The 21,652-nt window shown below is 46.0% G+C and overlaps 1 protein-coding gene across 8 annotated transcripts in view; it reads right to left on the bottom strand.

Moving 5' to 3' along the window:
- The window catches only part of nfyc (nuclear transcription factor Y, gamma), a 26,766-nt gene extending 9,188 nt beyond the window's left edge, over positions 1 to 17,578 (bottom strand). Inside the window, exons 1-4 of one of the 8 annotated variants that reach the window (XM_064347683.1) lie at positions 17,292 to 17,578; positions 2,186 to 2,292; positions 1,415 to 1,483; positions 828 to 941 (exon numbers count right to left, since the gene is read on the bottom strand). In XM_064347683.1, coding sequence (XP_064203753.1) covers positions 828 to 941; positions 1,415 to 1,483; positions 2,186 to 2,284 — 282 coding nt within the window. In that variant the 5' untranslated portion in view covers positions 2,285 to 2,292; positions 17,292 to 17,578. Of the gene's footprint in view, positions 1 to 827; positions 942 to 1,414; positions 1,487 to 2,185; positions 2,293 to 9,281; positions 9,522 to 17,291 lie in introns of those variants that run through there. The other 7 variants (XM_064347681.1, XM_064347687.1, XM_064347689.1 and 4 more) reach the window with 7 other exon arrangements.
- Positions 17,579 to 21,652: the final 4,074 nt, after the last annotated feature.

The following is a 21,652-nucleotide window of genomic DNA, read 5'->3' as shown; positions in this document are numbered from 1 at the left end:
CACAACCGGGAATCTTCATTTACAGAGACCTTCTGGGGCAAGGCGACCGCCCCAGTCATTCAAACCTAATGAGAGCTCCAAGCCCTGCCCCAGAGACGGACACCTTTCACACCAGAGCTCTCACAACTCAGACCAACACCGGCTTCAAGGATGACGTTAAAATTACCGGCTTCGGAAAAAAAAAAAAAAAAACACAATATTTTTATTAGATGCCTATTTTTATTTCAATCCTATGAATTTGAAAAAAGAAGCTGCAGGCACCAGTTGCAACCTGCAATTTGAACTTAGTCAAAACCCCTAGAGAATTAGATTTTTGCTTTCAGTGGCCCTGTGCCTTTTGTTGAGTCTCAGGGGAGGAGCATTACATATGCAGCTTTTTTTTTTTTTTACTGCAACATCAAAAAAAAAAAACCCAAAATGTAAAATAAGACATAGAAATTTAATGTTGGCCCACACATACAAGTAAAGACTTTCCCCAGCCTAAAAAAAATAAAAACAAACAAAAAAATATATATAAAGTAATTTAAATTTGAATTACATGCATGCATATAAATTTGTACTTTGGTGTTCTTTTAATGATGAGGTGTGACCACTGCGTTCACACGGATTACCTGAGGCAGGGGGAAATAAATAAATAAAAGGAGCTGTGGGATCCATGTTAGCGGCTCCAGGACAACCGCAGACAAAATGGCATTAAGGAAAGTGGGTCAGCGGCGCTGCGCTCTCAGACTGGGCCCGTGAGCTGCCGAAACGCACCCGGCTCGGCCCTGGGCGCGCTGACAGCGGAGCGGGGGCTGATGGGAGTTGTAGTGCGGAGGGCAGGTTACCTGCAGCGTGCGCCGCTTGTTGTCCTCGGTGTGGATCCAGGCCCGCAGGGTGAGCTCTGTGATGAAGATCTGGGCCGCCTTGGCGAACAGGACCGGCGCCTCAGCGCTGATCATCTGCAGGGAGAGAAGCAGAGGTGAAGGCCCACACACAACACGCACGCACGCACACACACACACACACACGCACACAAGAACACACGCACACGCACACGCACACGCCCACACGGTCTGGGAGACGCCTCGGCAGGCCGTCTGTGTCAGGTCTCCTGAGCTCTTAATTGCCTTGTCTATGTGTATGAGTTTAACCCTCCTCTGGCGTAAGCTGCTGGTTATTTCAGGATCCCGAGCCAGTGTTTCTCTCGCACACGGTCACGTTTGCGCTGACACAGTGAGAGCTGTGACCCTCTGAAGGGCCGTGTGCACGCGGTGAACATCCCCCTCCCCTCCCATCCCCTCCCCACCGATCCCCTCCCACCCCCACCCCTCCCATCCCCTCCCCGCCCAATCCCTCCCCACCCCACCCTCCCATCCCCTCCCCCCCAATCCCTCCCCACCCCTCCCCTCCCTCTGTTCGTCTCTGCTCCCACCTTCACATCCTCGTCCAGCTTCATGATCTTCTTGATGCGGGCGAGTGGCAGCTCCTGCACACGAAAATCCTTCTGAAACAGAGCGGAGTGGGCTTAATGTGTGCGCCACCAAACATCCCCTCACACACACGCACGCTCACACGCACACTCCCACGCACACGCCCTCACTGCATCATCACTCACACTCGCTCACGCACTCCGGAAACTAAGCTGAACTCAGGGCGCTTCACACCTTTCCCTCGCTCGACCTGACTGACTTCGCCAAAGCGTGACCCCTCCTCCAATGCGGCCCCGGTGCAAGGCTAATCTCACAGGCCCCATTCCGTCTCTCAGACTGAAGTACTGCAAAGCACTGTGGGACTGCGGCGGCGTCCGCATTAAAGGCAGTGTTGTTTATTTGAGCTAGCGGCATGCGAGCTCTCTCAGGAGGCGCAGTACAGCCTGTTCTAATGACTCCAGAGGAGCCGGCGTGCTGAGTCCATCTTTTCAAACCAGGACCTCCATTGATCCCGCAGCCTGCAGTGTGTATGCCTGCGTGTGTGTGTGTGTGTGTATTTGCATGTTGTGTGTGTGTGTGTGAGACAGTGTGTGATGTGGTGACCAGGAGAGACAGTTAAGAGTGTGATAGAGATAGGGATTGAGGACTAAAAGAGAAAAACTGGTGAAGGAGAACAGAAAGTGGAAGAGGGCTGGAGCAGAGAAGAGAGGAAAGGAGAAAGGAGTTGGACGGATGCAGGGCTAGCTAGCTAGCTAGCACGCTCGCGCACGCACCATGGTGAGGTTGCGGATCTCCTCCATCACGCGTGGCCAGAAGGACTGCAGGCTCTGCTGGGCATCGCTGCTCCCTCCAAACGAGCTGTCTGCCGACATGCTGCCTCCTGCAGGGGGAGACAGAGAGAGAGGAGGGAGTGAACACACCGACACAGACACACACAGACAAACACACAGCGGCTAACGGCTGCCATTCGCTACCCCTTTCCCCAGTGTGCTGCCGACCAGACCCGAGCTGGCTGGTTCAGGATCCGGCTCGGGTTCATGTTCCGGAAGGTTCCGCGCTCCCCTCTGAACCCCGCTGGTGTCACTGGTGCGGACCCACGCACAGGCTAGCCCGCTCTGGTCCTTCTGCCAGTGCCGAAAGCTGGACGGTAAACACGCAGGGGAGCACACCGCCGCTGCTGACCACAGCAAACAGCGAGAAGCAGAGCGGAGCGCCACAAAGGAGTACTTCTCATCGGGGATATCGACCACGGGCCACGCTAGCGTTCGGCCTGGAACCCTGAAGGCAAAAGCGCTAGGCCCTGGGGTGTGACTGTAAGAGCCATGCAAGAGAGCCATGGGGCAGTACCAGGACAGCATGCGTCCAGCTCAAAGACGCTCACCTCCGATATGAAACGCCTTTCGGAACAAAGGGGACCTTTTTGTTTTCCCCTCTGTCTTCACTGGAGGGACACACCGAGGCGGTATGAGGTAAGAGGGACGCGATGTAGGCCTAGAGATTGTGAACGCGGGCCGCCGTCTCATAAACAGGAAGAACGGCCTGACAGGTGTAGCAACAGTCACTCTCCAAATCAAGCAGGGCCAGTCACTGTAATGTAGAAATGCACACACACATACACACTCACACACACACACACACACACACACACATGTGCACAAACATACGCAGAAATCCTAGAAGTAGAGGCAGCAGGGCTACTATGGCATGACAGGAATTCTGCTGAGAGTACTGGCCTGCCTGTCTGAACATGTCCAGCTGGAGCAGCAGCATAACTCTCACTCTTTATCTCTCTCTCTCTCTCCCTCTGAAGAAAGAGGGGGAAAGGGGGAGAAACACACAGAAGGGAGGTGGGGGAAGTGAAAGAAAGATAAGAAAGGACAGAAACACAGCCGGGGAGAGAGGAAAGAGGAAAAAGAGTAGGAAGGAGTCCGGGAGAGGGAGAGAGGGAGCGGGAAAGGAAGGGAGGGAGAGAGAGAGACAGCGGGACGAAGAAGAGAAGACATGGAAACTGTTCGAGGCTTGGAAAAGCTCCCAGGCCCCATCATGGGAAGAGAGCGGGCTACACAAAATAACAGCGCAGTCTCTCACTGCCTGCTATTACACGAAACCAGCAAAACACTGCAAGTACAGCACACCCACTACTTAAGCCACTGTTTATTTTACTGCATTTCGCATAATGACGCACTTGTTTTGTGTAAACATGCCCGGGTGTAACAATCGTTTTCACTGCACTTTCTAAATTACACCGGCGGAGTTTATCCGCTTCTGTTTGGCCTGGTCAGTATTCAGATATAATGCTTTATTGGAACGTCATGAGTGGGAAAAGTCAAACGGACGGAGAAAGTGGAGAGGGGGACATGTGCAGTGATAACGGAAAGGGAGACAGAAAAGAGAATGGGAGAGGAGGAGAGAGGGGAGGGGCCAGGGGCTGAGGTGTGGGTTTGTTTCTGTGTATTTGTGACCTGTTTAATGGCTACAGCAGAGATGGGTGAGAGAGAGAGCGAGTGTGTGTGTGTGCATGCATGTCCGTGTGTGCGCGCGCGTGAGCATGAGTGTGTATGTGTGCGCAGATCAGCAATGTGGGTCAAATATGAGAGGGAAAGCAAGGGCCAACAGCACAGAGAGAGAGAGAGAGAGAGAGAGAGAGAGAGGATTAGAAAGAGGAGGCTGGAATGATGGACAAATGCAGAGTACAGGCAGAAAAATAAACATTTTCTCCACATTTTTCCTGTACTAGCTGCAATACTGTTGGGTTTCCATCACCCTCTCAGTACATAGCTAAATAAATAAACTAAACGCAGGAATAATTTCTTCCTGTAACAGCGTATAAAAAGAAATCAATCAAAACTGCTGAATCGATACTGGCGTGGCTGAGAAACCCGAGCACCACTGCTGTGAATCTCCATCCAATTGGGTTTAGGAGTGGACTGCAGACTGCAGTTCCATGAGCGCCGACCGCCACAGAGGGTAGCCCGGGCGTACCCGACTGCGCAGGTCTGTGTGTGGGATCGTACACGTATGTGAGCGTGCGTCCGTGAGCTTGTGTGTGTGTGTGAGCGTGCCTGTGAGTGTGAGCGTGTACGTGTGTGAGCGTGCCTGTGAGCGTGTATGTGTGTTTGAGCGTGCCTATGAGTGTGAGAGAGTGTGTGTGTGAGCATGCCTCAGCATGCATGTGACCATGTGTCTAAGCACGCCTGTGTGTGTTTGTGTGCTCCTTCTGGAGAGATGAGGCCTGGTAATTAGCTGATTCACTGAACGCCATTAAAGAAAACTATCCGGCTAATTACCACGGCAACATCACGATTACCATCACGGCCACAAGAGATGGAGAAGCAAATTAAACAAGCAAGCAAATAAATAAAGTGAATGAATGAAGGAAGCTGAAAGCCCTGCACACAGCAGCTGTGTCTGATTACGTTTATTCATGCAGAAAGGTAGAGGTGGTGTCGTTTTGTAAACACGGGCCCGGTATCCGAGCCCGCCTCTGCGCGACCTCCGTGACCTTCAAACGTTCCCACCGCAGAGGCTCAAAAACCGCATGGCAGGAAGACTCCGTCGTGATTGGCCGGAGGAAGTGAAGTGCGCAGATGCCGCCGGTTCTCCTGGAACTCGGAATCGCGTTTCTCTATCCGTCCAGCCACGGCGTTCCGATCACGTTCCGGTCGCGTTCCCTCGAGTTCAGCGCGAGCGGCCCGGTGTCATTGCTGCGGTCGGCGTTCAGACGCTCAGGTGTTCAGGGTATCGCGTTGCGGGTTTTGATGCGCCGGGACGATGCGGACGCCCGGTAGGCGGTGACCGTTTGTCCTCGTCAGGAAGTGCAAGTCCAGCACCTCTGCCCGTAGCTCTGAAACCCGACACCTGAGATCGCCTGTCTCCTGTCGGGCGGGGGGCTGGTGACATGGCCAAAGCGAGGCTTTCAAAAGCCACTTCAGAAAAGACAAGCTGCTGACTAAGCGCTGTGGTGGAACCACTGCTAGCCTGCTTCCTATTGACCTGGGAAGACTTGTGTGGAGAGCAGAGCACTTTGGGTTCAATCCGTTCGATTGCGATGGGAGGCGACACCGGGAGTAGTTCATTGGCTCGGTTCTCGGTGTGCGAGAGGTCTCACCCCTCACGAATCAGGCACGGGAATCTCCGGAGCGTTCTGCAGAGTCGAGAAGACGGCCTAAATCTCACCGAACCTTCAGGAAACCCTACTGCGGGACAGCAGGGGGGGGGGCTTGCTGACACCATCACTGCTCCCAGAGTGCTCCATTAGGCCATCCCCCTCTAACAGTGCTGGCAATGATAGGGGAGGTGGGGGCGGGTGTAACTGAAGACCTGAAAGAGCTGGCAGCAGCGACAACCTGAGCCCGAAGCTCCGTTCAATGCGAGACTCTGAGGCCTTAGTCTGACTAGCTCCCCTCACTCTCACTTTCAACTGCTGGCTTTAGGACCTCCCTCAAGTCACGCTTCCCTGACAGGGACCTCTTCTGCCCTCGCCTGTGCTCATCCCAAACGGACAAGATATCACTCTAGCCTCGGGATGCAGGGACAAAACAGCCGCGGCTAAACAAGGTGCGCCAGCAGCTATTTGGATCAGTTACTCTCCTGTCCGCTCCTTTTCTTTTCTTCTTTTCCTCCCTCCCAAAATCCCATTTCCATTTGTCCTGGATGCTCTGCAGATAGTGAGAGAGAGTAATGGAGATCTCCATCTGATAAAAACCCTCAAGAGAGGATCAGCCTCTGAGAAAGACTGACAAGAGCTGGGAAAGAGGGAAAGTGTGTGTGTGTGTGTGTGTGTGTGTGAAAATGCGTGTGTTGTGATTGCATGTGTGTGTACAGACAAAGCATTTGTTGTAGCAATGGGCTCAGATCAAACACTCAGTTCTACGTTGTGATGCTCTTTTAGCAAAGTGGTGCTGCTCTACACAGCAGCAGCACATCTCATTGTGCTTGGGTGGTGTGAAAGTGGAGCGTGCACAAAGGATACGCTCTTGAAGCTGAGGTATACAGCACATGCGTTTCGTGGAAGAAAGTCTTCCGAAAACTCGACAAAATGATTCTCAGGATTTCCCTGCGTACGACCAAGACGAGCACGAGTACGCATGTGCTCCTCAGCTGGGTTTCGGACTCCCAAAAACCTAGACATCTCTAGAGCCAATTTTTTAAATTGGGATAAAAAGGAGCTCCCTTTCCCCCTGCGAACAAGTGCCACAAATGTAAACCTCCAAAGCTACGGAAAGAATAAGTTAAAAGCTAACAATCCAGGGTAGCTGGCCAATGGCAAAAGGGCATTCAAGGATGAAACACTTTGAGGAATGCTGTTGTTGTCATAGCGGTTACAATACTGAGGGAAGGGCACCTTCATCAAAAGAGCCAACACGTACATTATTATTGTCAGGGCACTGCAGCCCAGGGTAATGCTGTAAAAACATACACCTGTGCATACACCCAGACAAAGCTTCAACCAAGTTTTTAAAGTTGACACACACACAGTGGAATTAAGCTAAGAGCAAACGGAATGCGTTTGTGTGTGCTAGTTAATGATCTACTCAAGCAAAACAAAAACAAGGCACGGCACTCTAACATATTACAAATTAACCGATAAATAACTTCCTGGTCTAATGGGGCCCAAAGTCGAACCTGTGCTCATTTTAAAAGCAAAGAGATTAGGTTCTGGACCTCCCTACTTCTGGCTGGGGACTTGTTGGTCCCTTTCGTCGTGGCAAACTTTGCCCTTGGTTCTGGTTCCAACTAACCTAACTCCAGGAAGCAGGACTGATCTCTCAAGGTCATTCAACAGAGAAGGGGAATGGGGGGGTGGGGTCCGTGAGCGTGAGAGTGAGAGTGAATTCTATACTATTTATTCCCAAGAACATTACACTTTTCCCTGAAATAGGCCAACTTTTGGGGATTTAAATGACATGCTGCATGTAAATACACGTTTGCTTTGGTAATAACTTCAGACTACTCATGCCAATACGTGCATTTCAATTATACTGGCAAAGAGAGAAAGAGGAAGTTTTCCCAACTTATACTGTAGCACTGTGGGACCCCAACACAATAATCTCTCTCTCTGTCTCTCTCTCACACACACACACACACACAAACATGCACGCACCCACAAAGTCTGGAGAGAGCAGGGCAGCACCACCATTATCCTCACACCATCTCTCTTTCCAAAGCATGCAAACAGAAAGGAAGGACCTGTCCTGCCATCCTCCTCTCTCCCTCTCTCACGGCGCGACCCATCGGCAGCGAGCGCCATGCTTGCGTCGCCGTGACCTTCACGTTACACCAGGCCGCGGCGCGTACCGCCGTCCCCCACGGAACGAGGGGTCCATGACGCAAAACAAAACGTGAGCCGAAAGGCAGCACCTGCGAAGTGAAGTGAGGGCAAACGCGTTTCTGGGATACAGGCGAAGCTTTTGGGCACAAACGAGGAGGGGGCACTCCAGAGCCCTTTTCTCTATCGCCTGTGGGTGTGCACACAAGCCTTGTGTTTGTACGCACCCGTGTGTGTGTGTGTTTATGTGTGTTGTGTGTGTGTGCTTGTGTGCATTTGAGTGTTCAATGACTTTTTTCACTGAGCACGCAGTACAGTACTGAGGCTGAAATGATATTCAAATCTTATGCAGACGGAGTTGTGCCCTGGGATTTGGCAGCGCGGACTCAAAGGCAGAGCTATTTTTAGGGCCTCTCTGCCCGGCGGGACTTCATATTGTCAGAGGCACCGATGGAAACTTTCAATTAAGAGCAAACTGGGAGACTGGGAACCGGGTGTCCTGTCACAGTCACCTTACAGCACCCTCCCACCCTTCCCCCACGTCACGACCGGAGGCCACGGCCTCAACAGACACAACAAAATACACCTAAACAAACAAACAAACAAACACGCAGCACTCGACCAAATGGGTCTCAAATCTGTCTCCGCACGCTCACAAACCAAACAAAGTTGCCGCTGTGTGCCATGGGACAGGCCTTACTTGAGGCGGACAAAGGCTAAATTTGTCCTCTACGACCCAGAATATCAGAAAATATAAAGGACCTTGGTCTACGATGGACCAAATGATACAAGCATATGCAGAAATGAAGTCAAAAGCCAGGAGTCATGTACAGTAGGAGTCAACCAGCATTTATACACAGTGAAAGGAATCAGAATCAGCAATCGTGTACAGTAAGTCAACCAGAAGTCATACAGAGTAATGGAGTCAAACAGTAACAGTCAAAACCAGTAGTCGCATGTACACTAATGGAGTCATACCCTAGAGTGAAAAACAATGGCACACAGAAATGGAGTCAGGAGCGGCACTACAGTGCCTCCAGATGAGCAGTAAAACTACCCTCAGGTAGTACGGAGTTCACAGAGCTCTTCTACAACTTCTACTGTCAGTCAACACACCCAAGGCCGAGGGCATTAATTATACACACCAATCACATTCAATACACTCGGGGGGAAATTAAAACCTTTTTTCGCTTGAAATCTGACCCCCCCATCAACCCTGCGCGCGCACGCAAACGCGCACAAACACACTTTTTCCTCCTGCAAGCGTTTTCTACGCGTGACACTGCGTCGGGGCAGCGAGTGAAGGACACTGCCACCAGCCTCGAGCAGCGCTGGGGTTTTCTGCTCAGGAAGAGAGCAGAAAACAAGGAGCTGGCTTCAGGAAGACCAAGAAGGCTTTGCCCTTCCCAACATCGGAGAAAGTACAGAGATTGAGAAAGGACCAAGTCAACTTGGAACAGGCACAAACGGACAGGATCTCTGGTGTCTCTCTGTCTCTCTCGGTCTCTCGCTCCCACCCTCCCTCTCTCTCTCTCTCTCACTCTCTCTTCTCCTCTCGTTCTCTCTCTCTCACGCTCTGCTTTGTGAGGAGTCACACTTACCCTGTGCCCTTCATGCTGTGCTGTAGGCTGGGGGAACAGAGGCTGTACAGATCTCCTTGAGAAGCGGGAGAAAAAGAGGGAGAGAGAGAGGGAGAGAAAGAGAGTCCCTTCCTCCTCTCTTCTCCAGGCCTCGGTCCCAGGAGTAGACAAAAGGCGGTGTGGAGCAGCAGGTCCGCTGGCTTGAAAAGCTTGCAGCCGAAGCGAATGTTCACCCCCCTCTTCCTCCTACTCCTCCCCCCTCCACTACCCCGTCTCCTCCGGCTCTCCCACCGCCCCCCCCTCCAAACACACACCCCTTCCCTAAACACACACCCCTCTCCCGTTTCTCCTCTGCCTGAGTCTCTCAGATCCGCCGGAGCAGCACGCCCCCCTTCCCACAGACGAGCGCCACCCCCTCCCGGCCCCCCCACCCGCGTTTGTCTTTCAGCTGACCCCTGCCTCGGCGCACGGGGACAAGGGAAAAAAAAGGGAGCGGGTAAAGCTCCGGCAGCTCAGCGGCACTCCAAGTCCCAGACAAAAATCTCCTGCCGTCTTTCCCTTTAACATTCAAAAGTAATCAATCTAGCCTGCTACACGATACCAGCTCCCCGCCTCCCTCGTATAGCCTCCACCCCTCCCCCTCCCCCCTCCTCCGCTGCCCGGCCTATGGGAGTGCGGAGCTGTCCTCTCCTAATGGCTGCGCCTCCTGTCCGTCAGCCCATGCCACTTCCCCCTCGTCCCCATTGTCTCCACCCAACCCCCTTTCACCGAAAGCCAACTTCCTGTTTTAAGTTACCTTGAGCTGCAGGATAGGGGTCAGGGAAAGAGAAGAGGAAAAGAGAGAAAGGAGAAGGGACAAAAGAAAAGAAAGTAGTAGAAAAGCATGCTGGGAGGGTGGAAACTTCCTCAGTCTGCCGGACTCTTCCCTCTCTCTTTCAATGTTCGCTCCCTTTTTTCCATGGCGAGATGGAAAGGAAAAAAAGGCAACTGTTCCCTGCTTATTTACAATGTCAAAGTAAATGTCTTTCCCAGGCCCGCCCCTAGCTGCTCCTGACTGGCTGGCAGATTCATGACGCAGACAGCCCTGTTCCCAGTGATTGGCTGACAGAACTGCCATCCTGCTGCCGCATGTTCCAGCCGCATGATTTAAAGTGGAAAGGCAAAAAGAGTCCAAGCTCGACCTCACACACCAAAGGCATACAAACACACGCATGTACACACACAATTTAAAAGCATTTGCCAGTAACTTTCACCCTTGCTGAGTAACCCATCACCATGTGCATCTTGTTTTTTTTCTTTATTTTGTGCATTCCTGCAGTTTTATTTCCTGAATTTGTGGTAAAGCTCAGAAATGTATTTCAAATAAAATGTGGGCTTATTCATGACATGGACTATTTTTCAGTCCAAGTTATTCAACAACCTGCAGCTCAGCAACACAGTAACAGTGCACCTGCAAAATCAACAACTGATTTCAAATTTTCCTGCTGGTGTCCTGTTGCCCCCGGCAAAAACGGTTGCCTTCCGCTTCCGTTCGGTTCTGAAACTGGGGTCATCTTGTACGCATCTCATTGGAAACTACGCTAAGCAAGCATAACTATACGGTTATTCACAAAGGATCTGGTTTGGAAAGTCTTGTCCAGAATAGCAACCACTAGTCTAAAGACAGTACTAGGCAGGGGCATTAGTAATCACAGTAAGATGCTATTTTAAAGCAAAGATTCAAGCACAGGAATAATTATAAACAAAATCATGTGAAGGGCTTCATTCATCCTGCCAAACACATTTTATTTTATACGAATGTTTTTAAGCTCTCTTTGTAGCCTACATGTTTATTTTGTTTAGATGTAAGAAAGCAGATTGGGATGGGATCATAGTTCAGAAAGTGTCATGGTGGCGAATGGAAGCCTCATGCACAAGTCAACAGGATGTATCACTCAGTCCCCCCCCCTCCTCCTCATCCTCCCCAACCAACATTTCCATATTTGCGGGGTAAAGCCACCCAATAGTGCCAAGATAACCTTGTCTGCTCAGTAACAAATTCATTTTCTTGAATTCTGCTGAACTCCAATGTGTACTTGCGCTTTAATTGCCTGGGCTCAGGGAAAACCTATCCATGGCATCTGGGGTCAGACAAAATACCAGCGGCCTGGATGGATTTGGGAAACGGAAGAGCTGCCCTACAGCTGAGGCGAGTCAGTGGAAAACACGGCTAATGACGGTCTTTTCTGGAGCAACAGGGCCTCGCGGCAGTAGCCAACTGCTCATAAACACGTTTCTAAACAACACCACCTAATAACAGCAACCGAAAGCCAGGGGGGTGAATGGGGAGGTGATGGAGTGTGCAGGGTGGTGATGATGCTTTCCTTACTGTGGTTTCATGAGAAAACATGAAAATATTCAAAGGACACAACCTTCAAAAGAGCAACCTTACTTTCTCCTGGCTATTCTCTTAATCAGTGGTAACAAACCCAGTTCCTGGCGATCTACCATACTGTTGGTTCACTCCAATCCCAACAAAGCACTCCTCATTCAACAGCCAGAGATCTTGTTGAGCTGCTAATTAGTAGAGTCAATTGCACCAAATTAGTTTTGAAATGAAAACCTACAGCATGGTAGACTCCAAGGAACATGGTTGGTTACCACTGTTCTAAACGAATAGCCATTACTTAGAAGTCCCAGGTTCACCTACTGAAGTTATAAAAGTACCCTGAGCACCAGATAAACATTTCTCTTGCTACTGACGAGCTGAGGTAAAGCTGACCCCACTCATTACACTTCATTACAAACTTCTCAGTCAAATAATCATTGTGAAGACAGACGAGGTTTAGAAAATCCAGGAGAGGGAAAACGACAGGGCAGACTGCACAACCAATTACAGTGCAGTATAGAAGATCAATGCTTTTGGATTAACAGTATGAAATCATAATGTTTCTTTCGTTGCCATCATTAATGTTAGCATGAATGCACCACCTTGGCTTTGCTGTCTTTATTGAGACTTTGCTAGCTTTGCAAAGCACATACAGCTGTAACTCGTGCCAATGTAACCTAATGAACCGAAAAAGAAAGAGAGTTGAAGAATGAGAAAGTGGGAAACAAAGAGATGGGCAGATAAGTAGCTTTCAGATGAAATGACCTGAGGCTAAGTCCCCATATCGCTGTAGATCCCCACTGCTCCGACTGGAAAAAACAGCAACCTCCTCCATTACTGCACTGATCAGGAGGGGGAGAGGGAGGGAGGAATCCAATCTCCCCCTCATGGTTGCCCGCATCACAAGGTGGATTTTCATAAAAATGTTGCTTTGAGGCACTCACTCACTCTGCCCAGGGTGGTTCTGTCATTTCATAAAATCAGCAAGCCAACTAAACATATATTCAACATTCTCAACCAGGAAACTGAAAACGAACCAGTAAGTTCATTACATTTTGAACATGCATTAGCAAGCTAGCTAGATGCATTTATACACAAACTTTCTGGCAAGCAGGCAGAAACCAAAAACAGCTAGCAGCAAATTAGTGAGGAATCCAGGTGGATGAGGGACGGAGCGTTCCCTGTCAGTGGGATTGCACTGGGATCCCGCCAGAGACAGAAAAGGGAATGGGGGATGTGGAACGCGTGCAGGACGAAGAAACAAAACATTCTCTATTTTGGAAAAAGTGCGCTGGCTCAGGTAGGGTGGCGTTAATCACTAGAGAAACGCGATGAACGGAGACCGTGTGCCAGCAACCTGGGCGTCATGGCCACTGCTTTCCTTCTCCATTTCGCTCTCTCTACCCCATGCCGTCCAGAACACCTCCGACGGCAACAGACAAGGTCACCGTGGAAACGCACACCTTTACGTGACTTTCGCCAGGCAGCCAACGTACACACGGGCTCACAGACACACTGTACCTCTTAGAGAGAGGCACACGTACACAGAATCACGTATGCGTGCGCACGGGCACACGTGCAAGCTTCAATGTCATCCTCTCCAAGAATAAATAGCTAAATCATCCCCATTTTAATGAGGAAAAAAAGCAGTGCAAGTGCATACAAACAATATAGAACAATGTGGGACAAAGGTACGTGTTGTGCTGTAGTGGACTAGGAAATCCCACATGGCATAGCTGCAATATCAGCAACACAGTCTATTCCAGGAATGGAAATAGATAGCATTGCAATGCAGTTCACAAGACAAATAATGACACAAGCAATCCACCACAGTGGAAATTCATTACCTAGGTGCTTTTTCACAAATGAATCTTGTTGACAAAATACATTTTCTGTCCCAAAGCTAAAGAACGAGTTCTGGTCCCTAGAGATGTTCAGCTGTGTCCTTAAAGCACAGGGTAACCCACCCCTAACCTCCACGCAAGACGCAAGGAATTTGTTCAGGTGAATCTGTTGGCACCTGAGAACACCGATATAAAAACGAAGAGCAGTTGAAGGTAGCTCTGTAGATACGGGAACTTCCATGTTGTAGCTATAGTAAGACAATTTCCACAAATCAATTTAGCTATATACACACACATATATATATACACACACACATACACATATATATATATATATATATATATATATTTTGTTAAACTACCATTTTCGGTTTGTTTGTTTGTTTGTTTGTGTGTGTTCAATTCAAATTGTACTGCCATTCAAAATGCCCATTTGTTTTAATAGAACCATTTACAGCCTTAACAATCATATTCATTCACGTATAATGAATGCAGGTTTTATTTCTCCAAAGAACATACAGTAGGCTAACATCTGGTATCTCCAGGCCTGGCTGCATTAACCTAGGAGCGAAATAAACAAATCTACACATAACTAAATGCTAGCTTTGAAAACCACAGAACTCTGCAGACTGTAGGGACTGTAAGACAGCCTATTAAAATTAGTTTGAGTGTTACTGCTAGACACAGAGGTTAATAATTAAGTGCGCCAAACCTCTGCAGGGCCAGACAGAAGTCCTAGCACCAAGCAAACCTTACTAAACCCTGAAAATTATGCGCCAAATTTCCCAGGACTTCTCACGCATATAAAACAGATTAAAGAAACAAAGGACCACTTTAATTCATAACCAATTTACACAGAGTCTTGCAAACATCAACTCATTCAGTTAACATTTTCACTTTTTCACCATAACATAATCTCACACATATTTCTTTGTCCTCATCTTTGAAGACTGAATGAGGCCTTTTGGATTACTATTTGGAATTAATTATATCTGCTAGCGGGACATGTATTTTTTTGCTGTATGTCATCAGTCTACACAAACTAGGCTACATTTGGTGTAGCTACCCAGGCCTCTTGGTTTTAATATTTCTGTTTTTGTTCACTGACTGAACTGATTTACCTCAACGGCTGTATTTCCATCATATTTGCATTTTTACTTAGTGTGCATGGCCTTCGATTAATATTAGTGGGAAAAACAAGAAGGCTCTGGAAACATTGGACGAGATCCACTTGACATACTGGTAATTATTTGAATTGAGCACTATGGTCGCTTCCTGGCTGGATCTCCTGCAAAATGGCACTGCTTTATATTAATGCTCTTAGAGCCCTTTTATTGTAGGCTATGCATTGTTCCATCAACACCTACATCGAAATTCTCAATGACCTTGTGCCTATGCTCAGTGAACAGAATCTTAGGCTGTTATAGGCACCAATTATGGGTGTAAAGCAACAGCAAAGCACCTCGATTTTATATGTTACTTGTATTTATGCATTTACAACAGCTGCTCTTTTTCAGAGAGACTTACACAACATACATTATTTTACATACAATGCAATTACACAGCTGAACATTTACTGAAGCAATCCTCGTTAAGTACCCTGCTTAAGCCTTAAGGGTACAATGGCAGTGCCAAAACTGTTAATTGAACCTCCAACCTCAGAGGTACAAGCCCAGTTCTCCAACCACTATGCTGCATTGTCACCTCATATGTTGACTGAATACAGGCCAGAGGGAGCTCTAACCGATATGGCCTGAATATTCTATTCTATTTCTTCAATTGTTCAGCAATCACTAAAATTAACCTGTTAAACTGAGTTTAAGAGGGGGAAAAAAATTGTATAATGCTAGCATTTACTAATAATTCAAAGTAAAAGACAAATGTTAGCCTAATAGAATGCAGATCAGAGGCAGTTCAAACTGATCTGGCCTGAAGATCCTATTGAAGAGAAACCTATAGCTCCCTTAAGCAAATGTGTTTTTGGATAGATGTAGCATGAAAATGCTACAGTACAAACACTTTGAGCTAAATAAAGATGTTCAACAACTAGGATTTCTGAGACCAACTGAAACATACACTTGTAGAGCTGGATGATTAGACAGGGAAGAAACGCTCCCTTTTCATATGAATCAACCATCCACCTTGACTGAACATATAATGAAGGACACAGGTGAAGGGGGAATCTAATACATATGTCCCAAGTGCTCCTATTCACAATCATTCAGGTAAGGCCGCTCTAGAATATACCTAAATTAAGGGGATACTAAAGGAAGAACAGAAATGGCATAGAACATTGCAAAAAAATCTAAGCCACCACTGTCCACAAGTGACCATGTCTGAACAGCATTGCAAACAGGTGCCAGTAATCTTGCTCCGTTAGGTGTTGAACTGATTACACCGGACAGCAGGATTGTTACTTCCCGTGGTGTCCCAACAGCCAATTTTATCGCATTTGTATTGCATACATTGCACAATTTTTAATTCGACTTCCCTAGCGTGACAATGTCATGATTGCATACATTAACTCACCTTTGTTTATTAATACTTGTCTATAAGTGCTAAAAACAAGTCGAGATTTTCAGCGTTAGTTAGCCAACATGTTCCATGATACTCTAGGTCTACATTAGTAGCCAGCTAATAATTACCTAGGTGAAAAGCTAAGCTTTCTTTCCTCTTCTCATCATTTCATTGGCTTGCAATTTTCCAGTTTAAAAAAAACACTGGCCAGCTAATATTGGCTTTTGGCGGACATTTAATGTTAGATAGTTTAGCAAGCTATGGGCGAGAACAATGAGGTTTTGTCCACAATGCAAAGTCGGACCACACTGAAAGTCAACTGCCGGTTACCACCTAGCTAGTTAGGCTAACGTTACCATACATTTAGCGATCACTGCTTGCGAGCACATGTAGTTAATCGGTACTGAGAACGTGGGATAACCAGCTAAGTAAGCTAATTATGAGATGGCAAATAAATAACGACGTTATGTAAAAAGGCGTATCATCTCGTGAACATAGCAGCAATCCCATTTACGGCTCGGTTGCTGTAAAATTCGCCTCTGCCACACAATAACAGGTTTCTTCTTGCTCTCTCTGATGCTGTAGTTAGATGGATAACTGGCCTATATTGGCCATGTTGCGCAGTGTCTCGCATTAGATGCTAAACTGGACAACTTGACAATGCATGACCTCCGGAGTTTGTAGTTTGTTAGCTAGCTAGCTCGCTGCAGCAGCAATTGAATAGCTGGCGAGTGTATTGTAACGTCATTAGTTCAATGGAAAAAGGCGCCGGAGACAAGGAAAGCAGATGGACAGCTATTTCAAACGAGTCATATAGTAGGAGAGAAACGATAAAACAACACGCATAGTGATTATCAAAAGGAAGTTTCCCTAAAAACATTTGCAAAAACTGTGGAAAGGCGCTCTAACCAATAAAGACTTAGTTTGGATCTGTCCTTCAGACCAATCAAACCTCGGACCAGATTCCACCAATCAAGGTTTCAAGAGTTCAGATCGTTCTGAAACTGACGCCATTCGGGCTCGACCAAATGGCCAATGGTTAAACATGCAACACTTTATTATGAGCCAACATGGCGGGTTTAGCGTTCCAGTTTCACGACTGCCTCTATTCCGTGTTGCTGGCCACCAATAAGCGCTTCAGAGAGCGGGGAGGGAAATGGCGCCTATGTTCATCTTCCAAAACAATCGACAATTGGACGAAATTTTTTCACTTATTGAAACGGGGCTATGATCTCATAATTACGACAACACACTGTTTTAACAGATAAACAGTAACCAACAATATAACATATTTACACTCACCGGTTCTGAATTACGGTTTCGCAGTGAAGTCCAGCTCACCCTATTATTTATTTTATTTAAACAGCAACGGGAAACAAGATGGCTGCCCTTTGACAACTTCTTCTCAGAGCGGAAGCAGTGTTGCGTTAACATGGTGACGTGTACATTGAATAAGATGGCCGCGCCTCACGTTGCAGTAGTAGTTTTTCTCGTGTTACAGTGCAGTTAATAAAACTTTAAAAAAAATTTTTTTTATAAAAAACTCCAATTCAGATTTTTATCTCCAACGTTTCGGCAGCAAGCTGCCTTAGTCAGGGATTTAGCACAGCAGCCCTCACACAGCATACATATAAGTTACTGACAAATTGGATGCACCTGTGAGACAATCAAGATCACGTGGTGTTTAAACATAAATCTACACATAGAGGTGTGAAAGAACACACAATCAATTCAATTATTTTCACTTTACTAAAATAAGCATTACAAAAATAGACATTCAATGTTTAGGATCTATTCAATAGGAATTAATTAATAAGAATCACTAATTTACACATAATATGCATTTTATATTCTGCGCATAGGCTACATTTGGACAACAGCAGGAACCTCAATAGAGCATAAAACAAAGACAGAACCAGGTTACATAGCCTACTAGGCAAAAAAAGTCATCACGTTAAATTTCAAGCAATCATCCCATAGGAAACCACAACCCTTTAATTCCTATCTTTTGTAAAGGAGGAATTATACATTTATTATTATTATTATTTTTTTTTTAACGCAGGGCTATTTGTCTGGATTTCAATTTTTTATTTTATTTTTTTCCAAAATAGCGAAGGGAAGATAGGGTGATTAGCGTCCGCAAAATAGGCTGCTACTGGATAAGTGAGGTTTTTGCATCTGATTGTGCTGCGATGCTCAGCTATCCTCACTTTTAGCTCGCGTGATGTTTTTCCTACATACGATTTCGAACAAGAACACGTAATCAAATAGATTACTCCCTTTGTAGAACATGTTATTGTAGCCTACCTTTTACTGGGATTTTTTTTTTTTTTTTTTGGCCAGTCTGAGGATGTTTAAAAAATTGACATTTCTGTGTGCAATTGCACTGTGCACAGGCACCACACTTGTAGGCTAGTTCCCAAAAGGAATAGGAGCCAACAACGGCTGTGGCAGGGGAAGGCAATGGTGCAAGGTCGGATTTGACCAAACGATCTTTTAAGTTAGTTCCACGTTTAAAAACCACTAGAGGGGGGTCTGAAAAAAAGATTATGTAAACTACTATCTGATTTTAAAATATGCCAGTGCTTACAAAGAATAGCCTACTGTTCTGAACATTTCGAATAGGCTAGCCTGTTTGATCACAAAAACAGAAGTATAGGCCTACTTCTTTTTGGGATGTTTAATTTGGAAAAGATTAGAGGCAATGGATGACAACTATCAGCTTTTAAAAGATATTGCGATTTGTAGGGTTTTTTTGTAAAGATCGGTGTAGGCCTACAGCGCGTCATCTTCTCGAGTTATCAATAGGTCCAAAAAGCAGATTTTTTTTTTTCATCAAATCCCATCGTAAATTTCAGATGGTCAGAACAGGAATTCAAAAAGACATAGAAAGCCTGAAGCCGATGGACATCTCCTTTCCACACAACTACCTTTTCCATGTGTGGTAAGAAAGCATTTGTGATGGGATTAAGAATGAAATTTTCTTCAATAAGACCTACGTAGAGGTTCGCGTAATTGGGCGCCATAGGCGAACCCATAGCAGTCCCTTTAATTTGCAGAAAAAAATCAGATTGGAACATGAAATAATTATGAGTAAGAACAATCTCTGCCAGAATAGCCTAGTAATGCATGATCTAGAAGGCAGTAGCTATGTTAGAATCACGTGTAAGGAGAACATGTTCCCAAAGCCTGAATGCCCCCATCATGCGGAATATTTGTGTACAAGCTCTCTACGTCAAAAGTAGCCAAAAGGTTTTCGTTAGGAAGTGACAATGGAAATCATATCAGAATCTTTTACAAAGGAAGTAATTTTTCGACCAGTGATCTAATGAAAAAGTCAACAAAAGTGGACAAGTGATGAAGTAAGCGCATCAATACCCGCAGTAATGGGGCGTCCACGAGGATTTAACGGGTTCTTACGAATTTTAGGCAAGGTATAAAATGTGGCAATCTTCGGGTGTTTTATTGCTAAAAAAGCATGTTCTTTTTTGTTATTTCCCCTTACCTGTGCAGTTTATGCCAACTATGAAACATCATGCAAACATTTCATTTTTCATTAAATACGATTACCCACGTTACTTTAAATAGGTGTTATTGAAAAACCATAATAGCACATTCTGGCAGCAGCATTCAATTTACCCAGGTGACGATTGACTGAAGTTGAATATCAACCGCAAGATGGCAGTAAAAGCAATGGGATATGTTGTCCACTCATAGTCGTGCGGTATGGCTTGTTCATCTCGTTCCATCGCTTACTAACTGTGCTTAAGGGTAATTTCGAAAGAGAACAGTTGCCATAGGCTCTATGGAGAAAACATGTGTGATATTGATTTGAAAAGCAGCGTATGCCTGACTTCAGTGATCACCCTTAACCACAGCCATTATCTCACCTCTGTGGGGAAATGACCTTGGGAAAGCAGTCTGCATTACATTCTCTACAACCTACCTATCATACTTCAGAATGTATGTTTTTCAATAAAAATTATTAAATTGGCTTTCTGAAACATAAGGAGAGTCCCTCCTCAAGGCATCATTAGTTAGTGAGTCATCATGCCAGAGATATTCATAGTTCTCAGAGTTCCTTGCTTCTGTCTTCTTTTGTTCAACTATACAACAGAAAATACAAATTGTGTGTGTGTGTGTGTGTGTAAGCATCAGAGAGAGAGAGAGAGAAAGAGACACGCAGAGAGATAGCAAATGCAAAGGGTCATTATTTCTGAAAAACCCAGAGACCATGATAGGGAAAGGCTGGGATGTGGTTTAATAAAAACTTAGGTCCTGGAGAGCTGCAAATTAATCCTTTTTTATACTTCATAAATCCTTAAGACAATGTTTCCAAACATATTATAATTAGACTACTATGACTATGATTGTGACAATTATGATGAACACACAATAAACTTGCACACTGTGCTTGAACCAGTGAGCACATGTTTCTTGGGAATATTTAATGATATTTAAGACATTTAGAGTAATGCTGAAACACAAATATGTTTATCTACATTTAGAACATTAGCTCATTTCCTGAGAACTGCTCATTTCCCGAGAACTGCTACAGTATGTCTCAAACAATCAAACAAAAAAAGGTTATTTCTATCCCTGTCAGGATCAACTTGATGTGGAAATATCTCAGATGCAACCATTGTACAACTGAAATACTACAGTACACAGAGAAATAAGGAATGTAATCCCACACAGAAAATGTCTATCAGACTATCACATTGTTGGTATGCTGGCATACTGAGCAGCGATATAGTCCTTCATATCAATTATTACTGCCTCTGTTTTTTACTAGTGATACTAGCAAATGGAATCTTTCTGAAAACAACTACAGGACCCTGTAGCATGTATTTTTTTCTGTGGAAGGGAGAGCCTACAACTAGTGAAGAAAAACCGGTTGTCTTAAGGCTCTTGTTTCCTACCACGTTCAAAACCTGAGTCATTACCATTACTAACAGCTTGACTGCTGAAATATTGCTACTAATGAGTACAGTCACAGTCAATTATTTTAGCCATGTTTCTTCTTTCTATACAGAAATAAGATATACATGTTGTACGACCATTGCTCAGTCGCTCTCTCATTAGTACCTAACAATGTTTTAAGAAGCCGAGTCATACCTCAGACTATAAGGTACGGTACTCATTACCTCTTGTTGTATGTGCTAAACTGAGAGAGAAATATCTTGTCCAGGGGTTGTGCTCAACTGATAAGATGCTTCAAACCACACAATATCTGTTAAGGTAGGCTACCATACAAGTCACTTTTATGACTATAGCCACTCCCTTGTCTTAGAAAATAGGAGGTGTTTGTGGTATTCAAAATGGTTATCAGATAAAATGAGGATTTAGAAGCTGGAAAGTCAGTTGCTAAACAGCAAAGAAAGTTACCCAGTATCCGAATTTCTAACTTTGCACCTGCAAATATTTAAGTACAAATACATGCAGTCCATCACTTTCCCAGCTCTGCACTCCAGTGAAACTCTGACCCTGTTTTCAAGAGCTGGTGAAAGAGAAAGCCTCTCTTCATCTCACCTGTGAGGCTGCAGCGGGGAGATGGCTCCCTCCAGTCCCCACACTGACCTACTGCGTCCAGAGAAACGACATTAGTGTGACCAAAAGCACTCAGTCTGGACCGTAGACATGTCACGTGACTGAGCTCAGGG

The sequence above is a fragment of the Anguilla rostrata genome, chromosome 8 (genome assembly GCF_018555375.3).
Source record: "Anguilla rostrata isolate EN2019 chromosome 8, ASM1855537v3, whole genome shotgun sequence".
Lineage (NCBI taxonomy): Eukaryota > Metazoa > Chordata > Actinopteri > Anguilliformes > Anguillidae > Anguilla > Anguilla rostrata.
The sequence above is the reverse complement of the archived record's forward strand: the minus strand, read 5'-3'. Positions and strand labels throughout refer to the sequence as shown.